This window comes from Artibeus jamaicensis, unplaced genomic scaffold, assembly GCF_021234435.1.
Source record: "Artibeus jamaicensis isolate MK-2021 breed Jamaican fruit bat unplaced genomic scaffold, CSHL_Jam_final contig_135, whole genome shotgun sequence".
Classification (NCBI taxonomy): Eukaryota; Metazoa; Chordata; class Mammalia; order Chiroptera; family Phyllostomidae; genus Artibeus; species Artibeus jamaicensis.
Window position 1 is genome coordinate 1475571 of NW_026521267.1, and position 20722 is coordinate 1496292.

General features: G+C 42.4%; 1 protein-coding gene across 7 annotated transcripts in view; it reads right to left on the reverse strand.

Moving 5' to 3' along the window:
* NINL (ninein like) overlaps positions 1 to 20722 on the reverse strand; it is a 208288-nt gene that overhangs the window by 43006 nt on the left and 144560 nt on the right. For 5 of the 7 annotated variants that reach the window (XM_053667257.1, XM_037155283.2, XM_053667252.1 and 2 more), the window contains 3 exons: positions 17118 to 17292; positions 15862 to 15972; positions 15156 to 15236 (listed from right to left, as the gene is read on the reverse strand). In XM_053667257.1, the coding sequence (XP_053523232.1) occupies positions 15156 to 15236; positions 15862 to 15972; positions 17118 to 17292 (367 nt within the window). The remainder of the gene's footprint in view (positions 1 to 15155; positions 15237 to 15861; positions 15973 to 17117; positions 17293 to 20722) is intronic. The other 2 variants (XM_053667264.1, XM_037155282.2) reach the window with 1 other exon arrangement.

A 20722-nucleotide genomic window follows, 5' to 3' on the forward strand; every position in this document is an offset into this window, starting at 1 on the left:
ACAAGTAGGCCACCTTCTCGTACCACACACAATAATAAATTAAAAATGGATTAAAGGTTTAAATGTTAGACTCAAAATGATAAAAATCCTAGAAGCAAACATAGGCAATAAAATCTCAGATATTGCTCATAGCAATATTTTTTCTCATATACATCCTCAGGCAAGGGAAACAAAAGAAAAATAAACGAACAGGACTACATCAAAATAAAAAAAATTGCACAGCAAAGGAAACAATTAACAAAATGAAAAGACAAACCACTGAATGGGAGAACATATTTGCCAATAGATCTGTAACAGGTTAATATCCAAAATTTAAAAAGAACTTATAAAACTCAACACATACAAAAAACAAACAATCTAATTAAAAATGGGCAGAGAACTTGAATAGACACTTCTCCAAAGAGGACATACAGATAGTCAATAGACATATGAAAGGATGTTCAATGTCACCAATCATCAGAGAAATTCAAATTAAAACCATTATGAAATATCACCTCACGTCTGTCAGAGTGGCTATCATCAATAAATGAACTAACAACAAGTGCTGGCAAGGATGTGGAGAAAGGGGAACCCTTTTACATTGTTAGTGGGAATGCAGGTTAGTACAGCCACTGTGAAAAAACAGTATGGAGTTATCTCAAAAAATTAAAAATGGAACTGTCTTATGACCCAGCAACACCTTTTCTGTTAATTTATCTAAAGAAATCTGAAACACTAAATTGAAAGAATAAAAGCACCCCTATGTTCACTGCAGCATTATTTAAAATAGCCAAGATTTGAAAGCAGCCCAAATGTCCATCAGTAGATGAGTAGATAAAACAGCTATGGTACATTTATATGATGAAATACTACTTAGCCATAAAAAAGATAATTTAACTCTTTGTGATAACATGGATGGACCTAGGGAACATTATACTAAGTGAAATAAGCCAGTCAGAGAAAGAGAAATAGTATATTATTTCATTCATATGTGGAACAAACAACTAACAAGCAAAATAAAGACAGACTCACAGATAGCAAGCAGGTTGACAGCACTGCGGGGTTGGAAAGTGCAGGAATGGAACAAAAAAGAGAAAGGATTCATGGACACAGACAACAGCATAGTAATTATGGGAAGGAGAAGGCTGGTAGAGGTAGAAGAGGGTATAAAGGGGATAAATGGTAAAGGAAAAATACAATTAAAATAAAATATCCATCTGAAACACAAAAGAAAGTCTGGGGAGTGTCCAATGGAATGAATGTGTCTTCCCAAATTCATATGTTAAATCCTAATGTTCTATATGAAGGTATTTGGAGATGGGACCTTTGGAAGATGATTAAGTCATGAAGATGGAGTCCTCATGAAGGACATTAGTACTCTTACAAAAGAGATCCCAGAGAGTTCCTAAGCCTCTTCTGCCATGTGAGGACATTGAACAGACTGCTAACCATCTGCAACAAGAAAGAGCTCTCATTAGACACTAAATGTATTGGCAACTTGATCTTGGACTTTCCCAGCCCTCAGAACTGTGTGAGCTAAATTTTTGTTACTTATAAGCACCGCCATTCTATGGTATTTTTGTTGTAGCAGCCTGAATGAGCTAAAAACATTTCAATTAAAAGATGTTAAACAGTCCTGGCTCGTGTAGCTCAGTGGATTGAGCGCGGACCTGTGAACCACACGATCGCGGTTCGATTCCCAGTCAGAGCACATGCCTGGGTTGCAGGCCAGTTCTCAGTAGGGGACGCACAAAAGGCAACCATACATTGATGTTTCTCTCCCTCTCTCCTTCCCCCCTTCCCCTCTAAAGATAAATAAATAAAATCTTAAAAAAAAAAGATGTTAAACAGACATGACAACTAAAAGAAATACCTAATCCAAAGCGGACCCTGTATTAGAGGGAGAATATTCCAAAGGACAATGTTAGGTTAACTAACAAAAGTGAAATATAATATATCAGTGGAAATCATAAAGTTAGTAAGTGTGCCACAGTAACTAGGAATATTCTAATTAATCAGGGTGTTGGGAAGCTGACTCTCCAAGAAAAGCCAAGATATGTAGCTTTTGCACATTTCTGTGGTGTAAGAAATTCCCACCATAGCCAATTTCAAGCTATCAAAGGTTTAACATGAAACTAGTAAAATTCCTGAACAGTTAACAATCAACTCTAGTGCATCTGCAACCACTGTGAGATTGTATAAGTCAGTTTTTAGGAAATGCACATTGATCTCTTTAGAGGTGGAAGGCCATGATGCATGTCACTTACCATCAGACATTCAGAAAGTAACTGTGTAGATACATTCACATTCAGATGCACACACATACACACAGCGAGCAAATATGCACTAAGAGAGCAAACAGGGTAAAATGTAAACAACAGGTGAATCTGGGTAAAGAGTATATAAGTGTTCCCTGCACTACTTTTACTTTTGTAACTATGTACTAGATATTAGGTTGAAATAAAAAGGTTTTTTAGGGAGACTTCTGCCAAGATGGAGGCGAATGTGGAAGCACTTCACCTTCTCACACAACCAAGTTTAAAAACAACAAAGTTTTAGCATCAAAAATGCAGCAAACCACAGAAAATTGAACTACAAGGAAGTCTGACAACAACAAACCCTTCAGCCAAACCTGTAAGAGGGGCAGAGCCAGCAGCAGAGTAGAGTAGGGCAGAAAAGATCCACTGGACCGACCCGGATGCGCCACCCAGGTGCACCAGCAGCCGTGGGCGGATCCCAGGTGTGGAGAAGTGGGCGGACCCACTGAGGGTGGACCGTGGTCACACATTCCTATGCAGATAAACTGGTGAAGGAGGTAGCTGTAGTGAGACGGACCACGCAGGCCCCAGCAGTGGAAAGCAGCAGAGAGAATGAACATTGTCCCTCTCTGATCCCGCCCCCACATACAGTGTCACAAATCAGCAACCTGGGTGGCCCCGCCCTGATATTGATTAACAACTAAGGCTCTACTCCTCATATGTAACAGGAACAAAAAGATCAAAACATGGCTCAAGAACAACTCACAGCCCCAGAGCCAAAAAATCTAAGCAACCGAGAGATAGCCAAACTTTCAAATGCACAGTTCAAAACACTGGTGACCTGGATGCTCATAGAACTGGTTGATTTTAGTCACAAATTAGAGGACCATATGGAAGCTAAACTAATTGAAAAGAAGAAAAATACACAGGAAACCAATAGTAATGGAAAGGAAACTGGGACTCAAATCAAAGGAGGGACCAGAAGGAGGAAAAAAATGACCAAACATAAAAGGATGTAGAAACAAATTTTCGAAAAAATGAGGAGAGGCTTAGGAACCTCCAGGACATCTTTAAATGTTCCAACATCCAAATTACAGGGGAACCAAAAGGGGAAGAGGGAAAGTCACGAGTGGAAAACTTATTTGAACATGTAATAAAGGAGAACTTCCCCAATCTGGCAAAAAAAATACACCTCCAGGAAATCCAGGAAGCTCAGAGAGTTTCAAAGAAGTTGGAACCAAGAAGGAACACACCAAGGCACATCATCATTACATTAGCTAAGACGAAAATGAAGGAGAGAATCCTAGAAGCAGCAAGAGATAAGGGACAGTCACCTACAAAGGAGTTCCCATCAGACTGTCAGCTGATTTCTCAAAAGAGACCTTCCAGGCAAGAAGGGGCTGGAAAGAAGTATTCCAACTCATGAAAGGCAAGGAACTACATCCAAGATTGATCTATCCAGCAAAACTTTCATTTAGAATGGAAGGACAGATAAAGTGCTTTTTAAAAAAGATCAAATTCAAGGAGTTCCTCATCACCAACCCCTTATTATATGAAATGTTTTTTATGTTTATTTATTTATTTATTTATTTATTTATTTATTTTTTAAATTGATTATGCTGTTACAGTTGTTCTATTCCCCCCTTCATTCCCCTCCCCCCTGCCCCCCCATCCCCACCATTACCCCCCTTTAGTTTATGTCCATGTGTCTCAAGTCCTTTAGGTTCTATATTTCCCATGCTATTCTTGCCCCCCCATCTATTTTCTATCTACTGTCTATGCTACTTATTTTCTGTACCTTCTCCCCCCATCTCCTCCTCCCATTCCCCTGTTGCTAACCCTCCTTGAGATCTTCATTTCTATGTTTCCACTCCTGATCTAGCTGTCCTTGTAGTTTGCTTTTGTTTTAGGTGTGGTTGTTAAAAACTGTGAGTTTGTTGTCCTTTCACTGTTCATGTTTCTTTAACTTCTTTTTCTTAGATAAGTCCCTTTAACATTTCATATAATAAGGGCTTGGTGATGATGAACTCCTTGAATTTGGTCTTATCTGAGAAGCACCTTATCTGTCCTTCCGTTCTAAATGAAAGTTTTGCTGGATAGAGCAATCTTGGTTGTAGGTCTTTAGATTTCATGACTTGGAAGATTTCTTTCCAGCCCCTTCTTGCCTGTAAGGTCTCTTTTGAGAAATTTGCTGACAGTCTGATGGGGACTCCTTTGTAGGTGATTGTCCCCTTAGCTCTTGCTGCTTCTAGGATTCTCTCCTTCATTTTAATTTTGGCTAATGTAATGATGATGTGCCTTGGTGTGTTTCTTCTTGAGTCCAACTTTTTTGGTACTCTCTGAGCTTCTTGGATTTCTTGGAAGTCTATTTCCTTTGCCAGATTGGGGAAATTTTCTTTTATTATTTGTTCAAATAAGTTTTCCACTGGTGGCTGTGCCTCTTCCCCCTTCTGGTACCCCTATAATTCGGATATTGGAGCGTTTAAAGATGTCCTGGAGGTTCCTAAGACTCTCCTCATTTCTTTGAATTCTTGCTCCTTGACTCTCTTCTGTTTGGCCATTATTTGCTTTCTTCTGGTCCACTCCATTGATTTGAGTCCCAGTTTCCTTTTTATCGCTATTGGTTTTCTGTGGAATTCCATTCATTTCCATTAGTTTAGCCTTCATACGTTTCTCTAATTTGTGGCTATAATCAACCAAATCTGTGAGGATCCTGATGACCAGTGTTTTAAACTGTGCATCTGAGAGTTTTGCTATTTCTTCGTCGCTTAGATTTATCTCTGGGGCTTTGAGGTCTTCTTGCGACATTTTTGGTCTGTTCTGGCCCTTTAAGTGAGAGAAGCAGCGCCTTGGACTCCCAGGTCGCTGGGTTGTGACGCTGTATGTGGAGGCGTGGTCAGAGCGGGGAAATGGCGGCGCCCGCTACCACCGCGGCCGGTCCAACCGCCCACTCCCTCGCCTATCCGCTCTCGTGCAAATAGGCGACCGCAGTCAACACGCAGCACCGCCTCCCCACTGTCTCCTCTGCAGTCGCTCACTAGGTCCAATCCTGCGTTTGGGACCCGTGCGTCTATTTGTGCATCTGGATTCCGCGCCTGGGTCTGTCCGACCGAGTCCTGTGCAAGCCCTCACCAGACGCCGGTTTCGCCCCTTACCGGTCCGGCCGAAGAATTTGTTGTTAACTGACGTCCGAATAGTTCAATTTTCCGTGTTCTGGTTGTGTTTTCTGATGCTAATATTTAGTTGTCCCTAAACTTGGTTGTGTGCGAAGGCACGGCACATCCACCTATACCTCCATCTTGGCGGAAGTCCCTATATGAAATGTTAAAGGGACTTACCTAAGAAAAAGAAGATAAAAAAGGTGAACAGTGAAAGGAAAGCAAACTCAGTTATTAAGAACCACACCTAAAACAAAAGCAAACTAAAAGGACAGCTAGATCAGGAGCAGAACCATAGAAATGAAGATCACATGGAGGGTTAGCAACAGGACAGTGGGAGGAGAAGGTACAGAAAATAAGTAGCGTAGATGATAGGTAGAAAATAGGGGAGAAGGCAAGAATAGTACGGGAAATATAGAATATAAAGAACTTGAGACAAGTGGTCATAAACTAAATGGTGGGGGAGGGGTGTGCAGGGTGGAGAGGAATGAAGGGGGAAATAGAACAACTGTAATGGCATAATTAATAAAATATATATATTTATTTTCATTTATTTATTTATTTGGATAAAAACATTATTTTTATTTTTTTAATTTTATTTAGTTATTTTTCAAGTACAGTTTTTTAAAAATTTTATTTAGTTATGTTTCAAGTACAGTTTTTTGTCTATTTTTCCCATCCCAGCCTCCCCCGCCACTTGTTCCCCACCTCCCTCCCATTTCCACCCCCACTTAGTTCTCATCCCTGTGTCCTTCCCATTTCTTCCTCCAAATCCCTCCCCCTTTTTACCCTTAACTTCCCTTCCCTCTCTCCTCTGGTCACTGTCCCCTTGTTCTCTATTTCAGTGTCTTTTTTTTTTTCTGCTTGCTTGTTTGTTTTGTTGTTTAGCTTCCTGTTAAAGGTGGGATCATATGGTATTTGTCTTTCAGCACCTGGCCTATTTCACTCAGCATAATGCTTTCTAGTTCCATCATATTGTTGCAAATGGTAGTAGCTCCTTCTTTCTCTCTGCAGCATAGAATTCCATTGTGTATATGTACCACAATTTTTTGATCCATTCATTTACTGATGGGCACCTAGGTTGCTTCCAAATCTTGGCTATTGTAAATTGTGCTGCTATGAACATTGTGGTGCATAGGTTCTTTGATATTGATGTTTTAGGATTCTTAGGATATAATCCCAGCAGTGGAATTGCAGGGTCAAAAGGCAGGTCGATTTTTATTTTTCTGAGAAAATTCCATAGTGTTTTCCATAATGGTTGTACCAGTCTGCAATCCCACCAACAGTGAACTAAGGACCCCTTTTCCCCACAACCTCTCCAACATTTGTTGTTTGTTGCTTTGTTTATGATAGCCATCCTGACTGGTGTAAAGTGGTATCTCATTGCGGTTTTAATTTACATCTCTCTGATAGCTCAAGATATTGAGCATCTCCTCATGTGTCTCTGGATATTCTGTATGTCCTCCTTGGAGAAGTGTCTGTTCAAGTCCTTTTCCCACTTTTTAATTGGGTTGGGTGTCTTCTTAGAGTGGAGTCGTGTAAGTTCTTTGTATATTTTGGAGATTAAACCTTTGTCTGAGGTATCATTGGCAAATATGTTTTCCCATACACTTGGTTGTCTTTTTAATTTAATACTATTTTCTTTAGCCATGCACAAGCTTTTTATTTTGATGAGATCCCATTTGTTTATTCTTTCCTTTATATTCCTTGCTCTAGGGGACATATCAGTAAAAAAGTTGCTACGTGAAATATCTGAGATTTTCTTGTCGATGTTCTCCTCTAGGACTTTAATGGTGTCACGGCTTATATTTAAGTCTTTTATCCACCTTGAATTTATTTTGGTATATGGTGTAAATTGTTGCTCAAGTTTCATTTTTTTGCACGTAGCTGTCCAGTTCTCCCAGCACCATTTGTTGAAGAGGCTATCTTTACTTTATGTTACTGCCCCCTTTGTCAAATATTAATTGACTGTAGACAGCTGGGTTGATTTCTGGGCTCTCTGTTCTGTTCCATTGGTCTATGTGCCTGTTTTTATGCCAGTACCAGGCTGTTTTGATTACAGTGGCCTTGTAATACAGTTTGATATCAGGTATTGTGATCCCTCCTACTTTGTTCTTCTTTCTCAAAAGAGCAGCTGCCATTTAAACTCGTTTATGATTCCATATAATTTTTGAAGTGTTTGTTCTATGTCTGTGAAATATGCCATTGGTACTTTAATAGGTATTGCATTGAATCTGTATATTGCTTTGGGTAGTATGGACATTTTGATGATGTTAATTCTTCCAATCCATGAACCAGGTATATGTTTCCATTTGTTTGTGTCTTCCCTGGTTTCTTTCTTCAGTGCTGTGTAGTTTTCTGCATACAGGTCTTTTACCTCTTTGGTTAGGTTTATTCCCAGATATTTTATTTTTCTTTTTGCTATATCGAATGGGATTTTACCCTTGATTTCTGATTCTGCTGATTCATTGCTGGTACACAAAAATGCCTTTGATTTCTGGATATTGACTTTGTAACCAGCTGTTTTGCCAAATTCATTAATTACTTCGAGCAGTTTTTGGGTAGAGTCTATAGGATTTTCCATGTACACTATCATGTCATCTGCAAACAGTGACAGTTTTGCTTCCTCCATTCCTATTTGGATGCCTTTTATTTCCTTTTCTTGCCTCATTGCTGTGGCTAAAACTTCCAATACTATATTGAATAGAAGTGGTGAAAGTGGACAACCTTGTCTTGTTCCTGATCTTAGTGGAAAAGCTTTTAGTATTTTCCCATTGAGTATGATATTGGCTGTAGGTCTCTCATATATGGCCTTTATTATATTGAGAAATGCTCCCTGTATTTCCACTTTGCTGAATGTTTTTATCATAAATGGTTGTTGTCCCTTATCGAAAGCTTTTTCCACATCTATTGATATGATCATGTGGTTTTTGTCTTTGCTTTTGTTTATGTGATGTATTACATTTATTGACTTGCAAATGATGAACCATCCTTGCATGCCTGGGATGAATCCCACTTGGTCATGGTGTATGATCTTTTTAATGTATTGTTGGATGCGATTTGCTAATGTTTTGTTGAGGATTTTAGCATCTATGTTCATCAGCGATATTGGCCTGAAGTTTTCTTTCTTTGTTGTGTCTCTATCTGGTTTTGGAATTAAGATGATGCTGGTTTCATAAAAATAATTTGGGAGTTTTCCATCCTTCTGCAATTTTTGGAATAGTCTGTGGAGAATAGGGGTTAGCTCTTCCTTAAAGGCTTTGTAGAATTCTCCTGTGAACCCATCTGGTCCAGGGCTTTTATGTGATGGGAGTTTTTTGATTACTGCTTCAATTTCTTTTGCTGTTATTGGTGTATTTAGATTTTCTGCTTCTTTTTCACTGAGTTTTGGAAGATTATATTTTTTAGAAATGTGTCCATTTCCCCTAGGGTTTCAAATTTCTTAGCATACATTTATTCAGAGTAATTTCTTATCATCTCTTCTATTTCTGTGGTATCAGTTGTAATCTCTCTTCTTTCATTTCTGATTGTGTTTATTTGTGTCTTCTCTCTTCTTTTCTTCATGAGCCTACTTAAAGGCTTGTCTATTTTGTTTATCTTCTCAAAGAACCAACTCCTGGATTCACTGATCCTTAAACTTGTGCTTTTAGTTTCTATGTCATTTAATTCTGCTCTGATCTTGGTTATTTCCTTCCTTCTGGTTGCTCTGGGCTGTCTTTGTTGTTGTTCCTTGAGTTCTTGCAGGCGTAGGGTTAGGTTGTTTGTTTGAAATGTTTCTATCTTCTTTAGGTAGGCCTGTATTGCTATAAACTTCCCTCTCAGGACTGCCTTGGCTGTGTCCCATAAGTTTTGGGTTGTTGTCAGATTATTTTCATTTGTTTCCAGAAACGTTTTGATTTCTTCCCTAATTTCATTCTTGACCCATTCGTTGTTTAATAGCATACCATTCAGTCTGCATGATTTTGGGTGCTTTGGGTTTTTTTCTTTGGGGTTCGTTTCCAATTTCAGTCCCTGTGGTCAGAGAAGATGCTTGGTATGATTTCAATTTTCTTGGATTTTTTGAGGCTCATTTTGTGTCCTATCATGTGGTCTATCTTTGAAAATGTTCCACGTGCATTTGAAAAGAATGTGTATTTAGCTTCTTTGGGATGAAGGACTCTATATATATCAGTTAAGTCCATTTCATCTAGGGTGTTGTTTAATGCCACAGTATCTTTGTTGATATTTTGTTTGGAAGATCTGTCCATTTTTGACAGTAGGGTGTTAAAATCCCTTAGTATAATTGTGTTGCTGTCAATATCTTTCTTGAAGTCCTCTAAGATTTTCTTGATATATTTGGGTGCGCTTATGTTTTGTGCCTGTATGTTTACAATGTTAATGTCTTCTTGGTGGATTCTTCCCTTGAGTATTATGAAGTGACCTTCTGGGTCTCTCTTTATGGCCCTCTTTTTGAAGTCTATTTTGTCCGATATGAGAATTGCTACCCCAGCTTTTTTTTCTTGTCCGTTTGCTTGGAAAACTTATTTCCAGCCTTTCACTTTTAGTCTGTGATGGTCTTTTGTCCTGAGGTGGGTCTCTTGTAGGCAGCATATGTGTGGGTCATGCTTTCTTATCCATTGAGCTATTCTGTGTCTTTTGTTTGGAGCATTTAATCCATTTATGTTTAAGGTTATTATTAATAGGTACTTATTCATTGCCATTTTTGTACCTGTGTTCCTCTCTGTCTCCCTCTTTTCCTTCCTTCCCTTAAAGCAGTCCTTCTAGCATTTCTTGTAGAGCTGGTTTGGTGGAGGCGTATTGTTTTAGGATTCTTTTGTCTTAGAAGCTCTTTATTTGCCTTTCTATCTTGATTTAGAGCCTTGCTGGGTAAAGTAGCCTTGGGTGTAGGCCTCTGGTTCTCATTACTTGGAATATTTCTTGCCATTGTCTTCTTGCTTGGAGTGTTTCCATTGAGAAGTCAGTAGTTAACCTTATTGGGGCTCCCTTGTATGTTACTTCCTTTTTCTCCCTTGCTGCCTTTAAGATTCTCTCTTTTTCTTGGAATTTTGCCATTTTGATGGTGCTGTGTCTTGAAGTGGGCCTCCTTGGGTTCCTCTTGATTGGGACTCTCTGTGATTCCTGGGTTTGTGTGACTTTTTCTCACATCAAATTAGGGAAATTTTCTCTCATTACTGTTTCAAATACGTTTTCTCTCCCTTGTTCTTCTTCTTCTCCTTCTGGTATTCCTATTATTCGGATATTATTACGTTTCATATTGTCTTGCATTTCTCTTAATCCCTCTTCATTCTTTCGGAGCCTCTTTTCATTTTCTTGCTCTTTCTGTGAGATGCTTTTTACCTTGTCCTCCAACTCACTAATCCTATCCTCCGCTTCAACTATCCTACTTGTGAAACTTTCTACTGTGTTCTTCAATTTGGAAATTGTATTCTTCATTTCCTCTTGTCCCTTGCTAATATTTTCTATTTCCTTTTTCATGTTGATGTAGTTTGCAGAGATCATTGTAGTTCCCCTGTAGTTTCTGATAGCTCATTGTGAGCTGTTCGAAGTTCGTAATAACCCGTGCTTTGAATTCACTATCTGATAGCTGATTAGCCTCTACTTCATCTAACATTCTTTCTGAATTTTCTGCTTTTTCTTTCATTTGGGGATTGTTTTTTTGTCTTCCCATTGTTTGAGACTCTCCCTGTTAGTCTCAGCTTCTAAAATTGATCTTTTCTGACACCCTGGGTTTATGGTGTGAACTTCTGTGGTATGATACGTGTGATGTTCAGTGGTGCAGACTCCTTCAAGTTTCTTGATGTTCTCCGTCTCCACCTACTCTCACGCTGGTCCTCGCGCTGGTCCCCGCGCTGGTCGCCTACCACTGCTGAATGTCCCAGCTCTAGTAGCCAACTCCTCCAGCGCCCAGGCCCATTACTACACCAGCAGCACAGGGGCCAAGAATGTCCTGACTGCCTCCCGTAGCTAACTCCTCTGGAGCCCAGGCTCGTCACAGGGATTTGGAGTGTCTGGCTCCAGTAGCTTACTCCTTGGTGCCCAGGCCCCTCTCTATGGCAGTGGCACAGGGGCCTCTAGTGTCCTGGCTCCCGTAGCTGACTCCTCTGCTGCCCAGGACCGTCACAGGGGTTTGGAGTGTCCTGGGTCCCATACCTGACTCCCCTGCATCCAGTCCTGTCACTATGGCAGCGGCACAGAGGCTGAGAATGTCCCGGCTCCAGTACCTGACTCCCCGGCGTCCAGTCTCGTTGCTATGGCAGCCGCACAGGGGCTTCCAGTGTCCCAGCTCCTGCAACTGACTCTTCTGTTGCCCAGGCCCATAGCTATGACAGCGGCACAGAGGCTGAGAATGTCCCAGCTCTGGTACCTGACTCCTCTGTCGCCCAGGACCATGACAGGGGCTTGGAATGTCCGGCTCCCATACCTGATTCCCCGGCTCCCAGGGCTGTTGCTCTGGCGGCAGCACAGGGGCCGCGTGTGTCCCAGCTCCAGTAGCTGACTCTGCCGCTGTCTGGTGTTTCAGCGTCGGTCACAATCTCTGGTGTTTTAATTTCATAAATGCTGGGTAACTGATGGTTTATTGTGCTGTTTCTCTATAGATCTGCCAGGATTTTCACTCATGAGTACAGGAGCTAGAATCAGCTCCATCCTACTCCGTCGCCATCTTCCCAGCATCCCCCGATAAAATATATTTTTTAAAAAAGGTTTTTTAACACTCTAAATGTAAGTTCAAAAAAACCAAAAATATCCCCCAAAATAGAGGGAAATTTTCTAAATAAATAATGTACAAAAATGTAAAATATTTCTGCTGTTTCAAAAAGTAAAATTTCAAGACCAAAAGTGAAATGTGTAACAGTTATTTAAGTAACAGAGTCACATTAAAGAAAGATGGGGTTTATACTTCTTTGAAAAATCAATAGCAATGATTTTTGACTGATGTGCTGCAAGAATTTTTAAAACATGAAATATCTGACTATTTAGTCAGGGGCACTGACTCCTTTTCCCTTAGACTGTCAAATAAAAAAAATGACAGGAGCTGACAGAACAATAATCATCTGGTGTGAATTAATTAGAATTACACCTATTTTTTGTCAGATAGGCAAAAAATATATTTTTCCATGAGCTGCAGAATTTCAGTAATTAGTTTATGTATGCCACTAGATGAAAAAGGTGGAAAATCACTGCAGTAAAGAAACATATAAATTAATGGCTAGTTATAGGTTCTAAGTGTTTTCAACAAGTTAAAAAAAGGGTGAAAACACAGCAGAAAGTTGTATGGCACATCCCACCTGCACAACAGCCCCACCACCCTGACCACCGTCTGCCCCACAGCCATCTGGTTCAGGAGGAGAGTGCCACAGCTGACCACACATAGGACTTTCATAAGGGCACCCAGGATTCAGAGTTTGGAGTGGAGAAGAGAACACAGGGCAGGAAACAGAAGACCATGTCATACTCCAGAACAGCTTGGGCTCAGCTTTATCCTCTGGTGTTACCAAAGCAATATACAACAGGAAGAAAAGTCACTTTTTACTTTAATTTGGAGGGAAACCATTAAGAAGTGACTTGTTAACAGACTCTTAATGTCTAACAATAATGTTATTTTCTGTTGAGTTCCTCAATCATTTTACGAGTATAATGGGGTCAGTACCACTGACATCGTTTACCATCTCTATCTTGCTCTACACTGAGGTACCTCCAGTTAAATGGATCAACAATGGTAGGTTTAGCCCAGAAAATCTAAATACTCAACAACAGAATACAAAATGAAGCCTGACATACTGCCTAGAAATACAGAGGAGCCTTCAGAATTGGTGCTGGTCTAATGACTTTGGCCAGTCCATGTGGGGCAAAACACAGGTGCTAAGCAGGCAAGTCCTGTTCCACCTTCTCACAGAACATAAGGCTTGGAGGACTCTGTCAGTGGAATGCAGGCCCAGATAAGAGGCTATACCTGCTGTGCTCAGAGAAGGATGTTCCTGATAAGATAGGATAGTAAAAAGCTAGGACAATTCCTGGGCAAGTGGAATAGGGAAACTGAGACAAGAAAATTAAACAATTTGAACAACTTACAGCCAGCTAGTGAATCACAAGACCTTATCTTCCCTAACCAAGGACACTTGAGAACAAACGGTTCATACCTCTCCTTCCTAACCAGGGAATACGTAGCTTAAGTCCCCCTGGTCTGGAAAATAGAGAACAGAGACCCAATTAATAACACTTGTGCCAACTAAACCCAAGAACAGATGAAGGCAAAGAAACAAATAACAACCCCCCCATTAAATCCAGATAGATCCAAGATAAAAATAAAATAAAGCAGACCAGCCATGGTTGGTGTGGCTCAATGGACTGAGTGCCAGCCTGTGAACCAGAGGGTTATTGGTTCAATTCCCAGTTAGGGCACACACCTGGGTCACTGGCCAGGCCCCTGGTGATGGGCATATGAGAGGCAACCACACGCTGATGTTTCTCTCCCTGTCTTTCTCCTTCACTTTCCCTCTCTTTAAAGATAAATAAAACCTTAAAAAAAAGCAGACCAAAGAATAATCCCAAGCTCCCCTATACACTCATTTTGATGCTCTAGAATATTAAAAATACACCTAGAAAGCTAATGAATATTCTGCTAAAACTGTCCCCTAAGATTCTCACATACAAAAGAGATAAAAATTCTCAAGAAAAAGACTGAGTATGGGCTCGCTTTAGAGCAGGGGTGTCAAACTCATTTTCACTGGAGGCCATATCAGCCTTGTGGTTGCCTTCAAAGGGCCGAAATAATTTTAGGACTGTATAAATGTAACTACTCCTTAACTGTTAACTCCTTAACTGTTAAGGAGTTGAAATTACATTCGGCCTTTTGAAGGCAACCATGAAGCTGATATAGTGCCCAGGGAAAATGAGTTTGACACCCCTGCTCTAGAACATGCCCAATACTCCTTCTTAGGCATAAACTTTTTTGCTTCCTCCTAGACTCTAAGGAGTCTTCCCATGAGTATGGCAACCAGGAGAGCAATGAGCAGCAGCAGCTCATCCTGGGCTTACTCCCTGATCCTGTCTCCAAGGCCCCCCTTTTCTCTGACTGTCCAAGTAAGCTAAAAGCAGCACAGTGTTGGCTCACTTGTTTCCTATGTTTTGAGGGAGCCAAACCAGAGTACCACCTAACTTCTCCACTGTTTCTCCTACTCTATGTCCTTCCTTTAGTTCACTGTCCCCAGCTTTAATAAATGTACTCTCAAAACCACCTAGACTCAAGTTGTGAAATCTTTTCTGTACAAAAACAAGAACCCACACACTACAGGCTGGCCTGAGGCAGATTTGATCCCAGTCCCTGTCTGGTAGCAATGCCATCCCATGTTGGATCACCCTTCAAGTGGAGGCCAGGAGTGGCCCACCAAAAATGCCAGGCCATTTCCTGGGCAAGATTGGGAGGGATAAAGCCTGTATACCACCACCCCAGTCAGAGCCAGAAAGACCCTGATGACTTGCAGAGCCAGCCTGTCTCATGGTTTCCAGCATCCCATTCTTCTCAGGAGTGGCCAGGAGATAGTATCACAGCCTTATGAAAGAGGAGGTCCCTAAAGGGAGGGCCAGAGTCTTAGACATAACCACCCCTCCTGTAGGATGGGCTGGCAGGGGCTGGGGGTATGATGGGACAGGAGTGTGTGAGGGCCCTGTGCAGCAAAGACAAAAGTAAGGGCCTGGCCTAGTACAACACAAAGAAAACCCTAAGGCTCAGAAAGGTAAAGGGGCTGGGTTGGGCACATACCCTGCACTTGAGCTCGTACTCCTTTAGGACCTTCTTGAATTGCTCCTCCTGGACCAAGAGTTTTGTGCTCTGTGGCTCCAACTGGAGATCATACCAGCAAAGGAAAATTACAGACAGATTGTCCGGCCAAATAGAATGCATGCTGTCACCCCTTCATACTCTTTACACAAGGTTCAGCATATCCAAGTACAGCCCTCCAGTCCTTTCCTCCTCCTCCCCTCTCTCCCTTTGTTTAAAAGGTTTCCGGGCAGTAGTATGCACCTGCCTTGGCCCCCTGGGCCACTCCCTGCCTGGATGCTTTCCCGGTACAGCAACTTCTCTCTCCATCTCCTCCCCAGGTGATGGGCAGGGCCTCCAGGTGGGGGTGGGGACTTAATGGTGGGCACCAACCTCTAACCTCTCCTCCATGCCTCTCATTACTGACAACCTGTTGCTGGCATAGATGGTGCCAGCTGGCCCTGGTCTTTTCATTAAAAGGCCAATGTGCAAGTTGTCACCAGAGCATATGACACCCCAGCATTGGCCTGAAGGGCAGGAAAACAGGGGAAAAGTCACTTTGCTAATTTTCTCTCCATTCTATAAATTTAACAGAAAAAAAAACCCACAACAAATTCAGCCACCTAGGTATCTTTTTCAAGACCCTGATACATTTTACCCAGCACTACAGGCTCTTTTCTAAAGACTAAAACTTAGCAAAAGGACTTACCTTATCTTTCAACACAAAATCCAGATCATTCTTCAGTTTCAGGACAAGCTTCTCCGATTCCGAAAGTTTTTCCACAACTTCAGTAATCTCCTTCTGCAATAGACTGTTTTCCTATAAGACACAGGTCAGAGGTTTGCCAGACTTTGAGAGTGGAAGAGTGAGCTGTTGGCAGGTCTGTCTCCTCTTTAAGTGAAGGACTTATTCCCAGTAGTACTCATAATCAGGGAAGAAACCTCATGGAATCTGGTATTCACTGCCTTGACACCATGCAGAGAAGGCTGTCCCAGGTGCCAATCTAGAGCAGCCCAGGGACAGACCTCACAGAGCCCTCACCAATGTTCATTGCTTTTCCCATTGCCTCTGCTTCTCTCAATCCAAGTGCTCAGGTCATGAGTATCATAAGAAAAGGCTAGTGGCAAGCCCTTCTGAGCCATTTTCTAAATGAGGGATTTGATATTATACCACTACAGCTCAGATATACATAGGGAAACCAGTGAGGTTTCCCATAGGGAAAAGAAGAGAGGTGAAGACACAATGTTGTGGAGAGCCTGGCAGGCAGTGCAGGCAGGCCCTGTGCATGCTGCTGTTAGACGCTTCTGGGGTGCCTGGCTTTTTCCTCCAGGAGAAAGACTGAGAGAGGTAGGCAGGTGAGGAAAGAATCCACATGCTCTGAGTTAGGAGAGGAAGGGGAAGGCAGGAGCACAGAAGGGCCCCGGGGACAACTCACTGTACTCAAATTCAGGATGAGTGAGGATTTGAGGGATACTCACCAAAGCCCAGAAACCACACCTGCCCCAGGCTACACCCAGAGGCAGTAGGTGAACTTTAGGTTTGTTCATGCCACAGGTGCTCTTGTCTCCAGGGGTATAGCAAAACTGGCTGCTGACCCTCCCTAACCTTGGTCTACAGACTTAGAGCACAGAGCAAGAGGCCTGTGGGTCTCCCACTGTCCTGCTGTCCTCACAACTGGATAGCAATGCCCATCCTAAAGAGGCAGGACCCCTTCTGCTCTGGTTGAGAAGTGTCTTATCTTTACGGCTGCAGCAAATATTCCTTCATTTGAAATCCTAGGGATTTCCCTATTACAGAAATGCAAACTTCTTAAGGCTAATAGGAAGAGTTGAATCCTTAACTAGAAAAATGTGGGGTGTGAGAAGAGGAACCTGCAGGCAACCTCATTTCTGTATTTTCTTTTCTGGGTGGGGTACCCTGGGGAGGCACTTCTCCTCTCCCTTTATTTTTGTCTTCTTACCTACCTTCAGGGCCAGGGTTAGCTTATCTTGGAGGCTGGCCTCCTCAGCCTGCAGGTGCTGCAGGTCCTTCTCCAGCATGGCCCTCTGCCTACAGGCCTGTTCCCAAAATATCTCACGCTCCATCTCCACCTCGGACCGCAGGAGACTCAGCCGTTCTCTGTACTCCTGCTCCATGTGTCTGTAAGGCATAAAACAGCACGTCACAATAGGCTTCCAAGGGTGCTGCTCAGGCCCATCTGGCTCTGCCTTTCCAGGGATACCTTTCCAGCCAACAAGACCTCTTCCTCCCCTGGAATACCCCTGCATGGAGCACTTGATCACACTGTCTTAGATTCAATAGTTCTTGCTTGACAGATAGGGTCACTGTTCCTCAGCAAAACTGCATGTGTTCTGAGGCCAGGGGCCCTCCTTTATATCCTAACTCTGGGACAGGAAGGTGGGTGCCCCTTCTCAGGGCCAAACACAACTGTTTAAAAAAAAAGGAGTTTTCTTCTTGAAAAACACTGAGGGCTGGACTTCCGCCAATGGAGGCATAGGTGGATGTGCCGTGCCTTCTCACACAACCAAGTTTAGAGACAACTAAATATTTAAGCAACAGAAAACACAGCCAGAACACGGAAAATTGAACTTTTCGGAAGTCCATTAACAACAAATTCTTCAGCCTGACCGGTAACGGGGAAAAACCAGCAGCTGGTGAAGCTAGGTTGCACACGAAAACTCGGTCGGACGGACTCAGTCAGGCGCGCGGAATCCAGATGCACGGAATCCAGGCACGCGGAACCCAGGCGCGGGGTTGGACCTAGTGAGCAACCCACCGAGCGACCAGGCGAGCGACCGCGGAGGAGACAGCAGGGGAGCGGGGCTGCGTGTTGACTGTGGTCGCGCATTTGTGCGCGGGTGGACAGGCAAGGAAGTGGGCGATTGGACCGGGACCCAGCGGGTGCCGCGGCAAGCAGCAGGGAGAGCGCCGCCGTTTCCCTGCTCTGACCCCACCTCCACATACAGCGTCATAACCCAGTGACCTGGGAGTCCAAGGCGCCGCTTCTCACACTTAAAGGGCGCGAACAGACCAAAAGTGGTGCAAGAAGATCTCAAAGCCCCAGAGCCCATAGATCTAAGCGATGAAGAAATAGCAAAACTCTCAGACACACAGTTTAAAACACTGGTCATCAGGATCCTCACAAAACTGGTTGATTATAGCCACAAATTAGACAAATATATGAAGGCGAAACTAATTGAAATGAATGGAATTGCACAGGACATCAATAGCAATGAAAAGGAAACTGGGACTCAAATCAATGGAGTGGATCAGAAGAAAGCAAATAATGGGCAAACAGAAAAGAGTCAAGAAGCAAGAATTCAAAAAAATGAGGAGAGTCTTAGGAACCTCCAGGACATCTTTAAATGCTCCAACATCCGAATTATAGGGGTACCAGAAGGGGGAAAGGAACAGCCACCAGTGGAAAACTTATTTGAACAAATAATAAAGGAGAATTTCCCCAATCTGGCAAAGGAAATAGACTTCCAGGAAATCCAGGAAGCTCAGAGAGTCCCAAAGAAGTTGGACCCAAGAAGGAACACACCAAGGCACATCATCATTACATTACCCAAGATTAAAATGAAGGAGAGAATCCTAGAAGCAACAAGAGCTAAGGGGACAGTCACCTACAAAGGAGTCCCCATCAGACTGTCAGCTGATTTCTCAAAAGAGACCTTACAGGCAAGAAGGGGCTGGAAAGAGGTATTCCAAGTCATGAAATCCAAAGACCTACAACCAAGATTGCTCTATCCAGCAAAACTTTCATTTAGAATGGAAGGACAGATAAAATGCTTCTCAGATAATATCAAATTCAAGGAGTTCATCATCATCAAGCCCTTATTATACGAAATGTTAAAGGGACTTATCTAAGAAAAAGAAGTTAAAGAAACATGAACAGTGAAAGGACAACAAACTCACAGTTATTAACAACCACACCTAAATGAAAGCAAACTAAAAGGACAGCTAGACCAGGAGTGGAAACATAGAAATGAAGATCTCAAGGAGGGTTAGCAACAGGGGAGTGGGAGGAGGAGAAGGGGGGAGAAGGTACAGAAAATAAGTAGCATAGACAGTAGATAGAAAATAGATGGTAGGGGCAAGAATAGCATGGGAAATATAGAATCTAAAGGACTTGAGACACATGGTCATAAACTAAAGGGGGGGTAATGGTGGGGATAGGGGGTAGGGTGGAGGGGAATGAAAGGGGGAATAGAACAATTGTAACAGCATAATCAATAAAAAAAAAAAAAGAAAAACACTGAGGGCTGAGGAGCTAGCAGTGCTGCATAAAGAAGGTCATGTGAAAACCAGGTTGCTGCAGTTAAAAGAGGCCCTGGTGGACATTTGTCTCCCCTGGTTCTCAAAGAGGCAGCAACCCAAGGTCTCAGTGGCATCAATCAGGATGGTTAGAATCAGTCCTATACACACTCAGGTGAGATCCCAGGGCTTCCAAATTTGTGAGGAGGCTGATGACAGCATATTGTTAAAAGGGCAATTCAGAGACTAGAGGAGGTATCAAGAAAGAGGGGAAAATGCGCTAGCAATTGCACTGTTGGCTTCTTTCATGATTTTTTCAGTTCCTGACTTTTCTTTTCTTGTTTTTTTTTCCTTTTTTTTAAGAGGTGAAGGGAGAGATAAAAAGGGAGGGAGAGAAACACTGATGTGAGAAACATTGACAGAACCTACAACCTAGGCATGTGCCTTGATGGGGAATTGAACCAGCGACCTTTCTCTTTGTGGGATGATGCGCAACCAACTAAGCCATACTGGTCAGGGCTTAGCTCCTGTTTTTTTTTAGTAATAATTTCACTGTGTGGAAACCCACAGTGACCTAACATCCTATTTTGTAAAGTCAGGAAACTAAGGAGACTATCTCAGATGAGCAAAGTTAAACAACTGTAGCTATAATGGTCAACAGTTTGAATTTTCTAGTTTCACCCACCGAAGCTTGCTCAGCAAGAAATGGTAAACAGGTAAGCTTATGGATGAACATGCCAAGGGAACAAGCTAAACACAGTCAATTGTTGACAAGAACAGAAACAAAATCCAGTTATTTCCTAACTAAATGTTCCTTTGTGATGAATGCTCTACATGTTCCATACTGAGAGGGCTCAGCAGGGCCATGGTCAGTGCATCTAGGTGGAAGTCAAGGTGCCCATGGCCCATCTTCCCACATTGGGGCTTTGGAGCCTTGCAACACCACCTTATAGTGAGGCCATATTTATTTAGTTTCTCAGGTTTGATTGGAAACAGTTTTAAAAGTTTGGTGAAAGAATACTTAATTTTTATATTTCCTAAAAATTCCCATCATCCTGTTAAGAGCGCAGGACCTGGTGGAAGTGAATCCGCATGGTTGTATGCTCACACCCGCACCTGAACTCATACCCATGCATTTACACTCATACACTTATACCTACACATATTCCCACACACTCATGCCCCTTGATGCCATCTCTCACGTACTCTTCAACACCACACAGAGGTAGGTGAGAATTCCAACTGGTGAACATACCAGTAACTAAACCTGCTGCTTTTGCCCTGCCCTAGCCATTCCTGGGAAGGAAAAGAG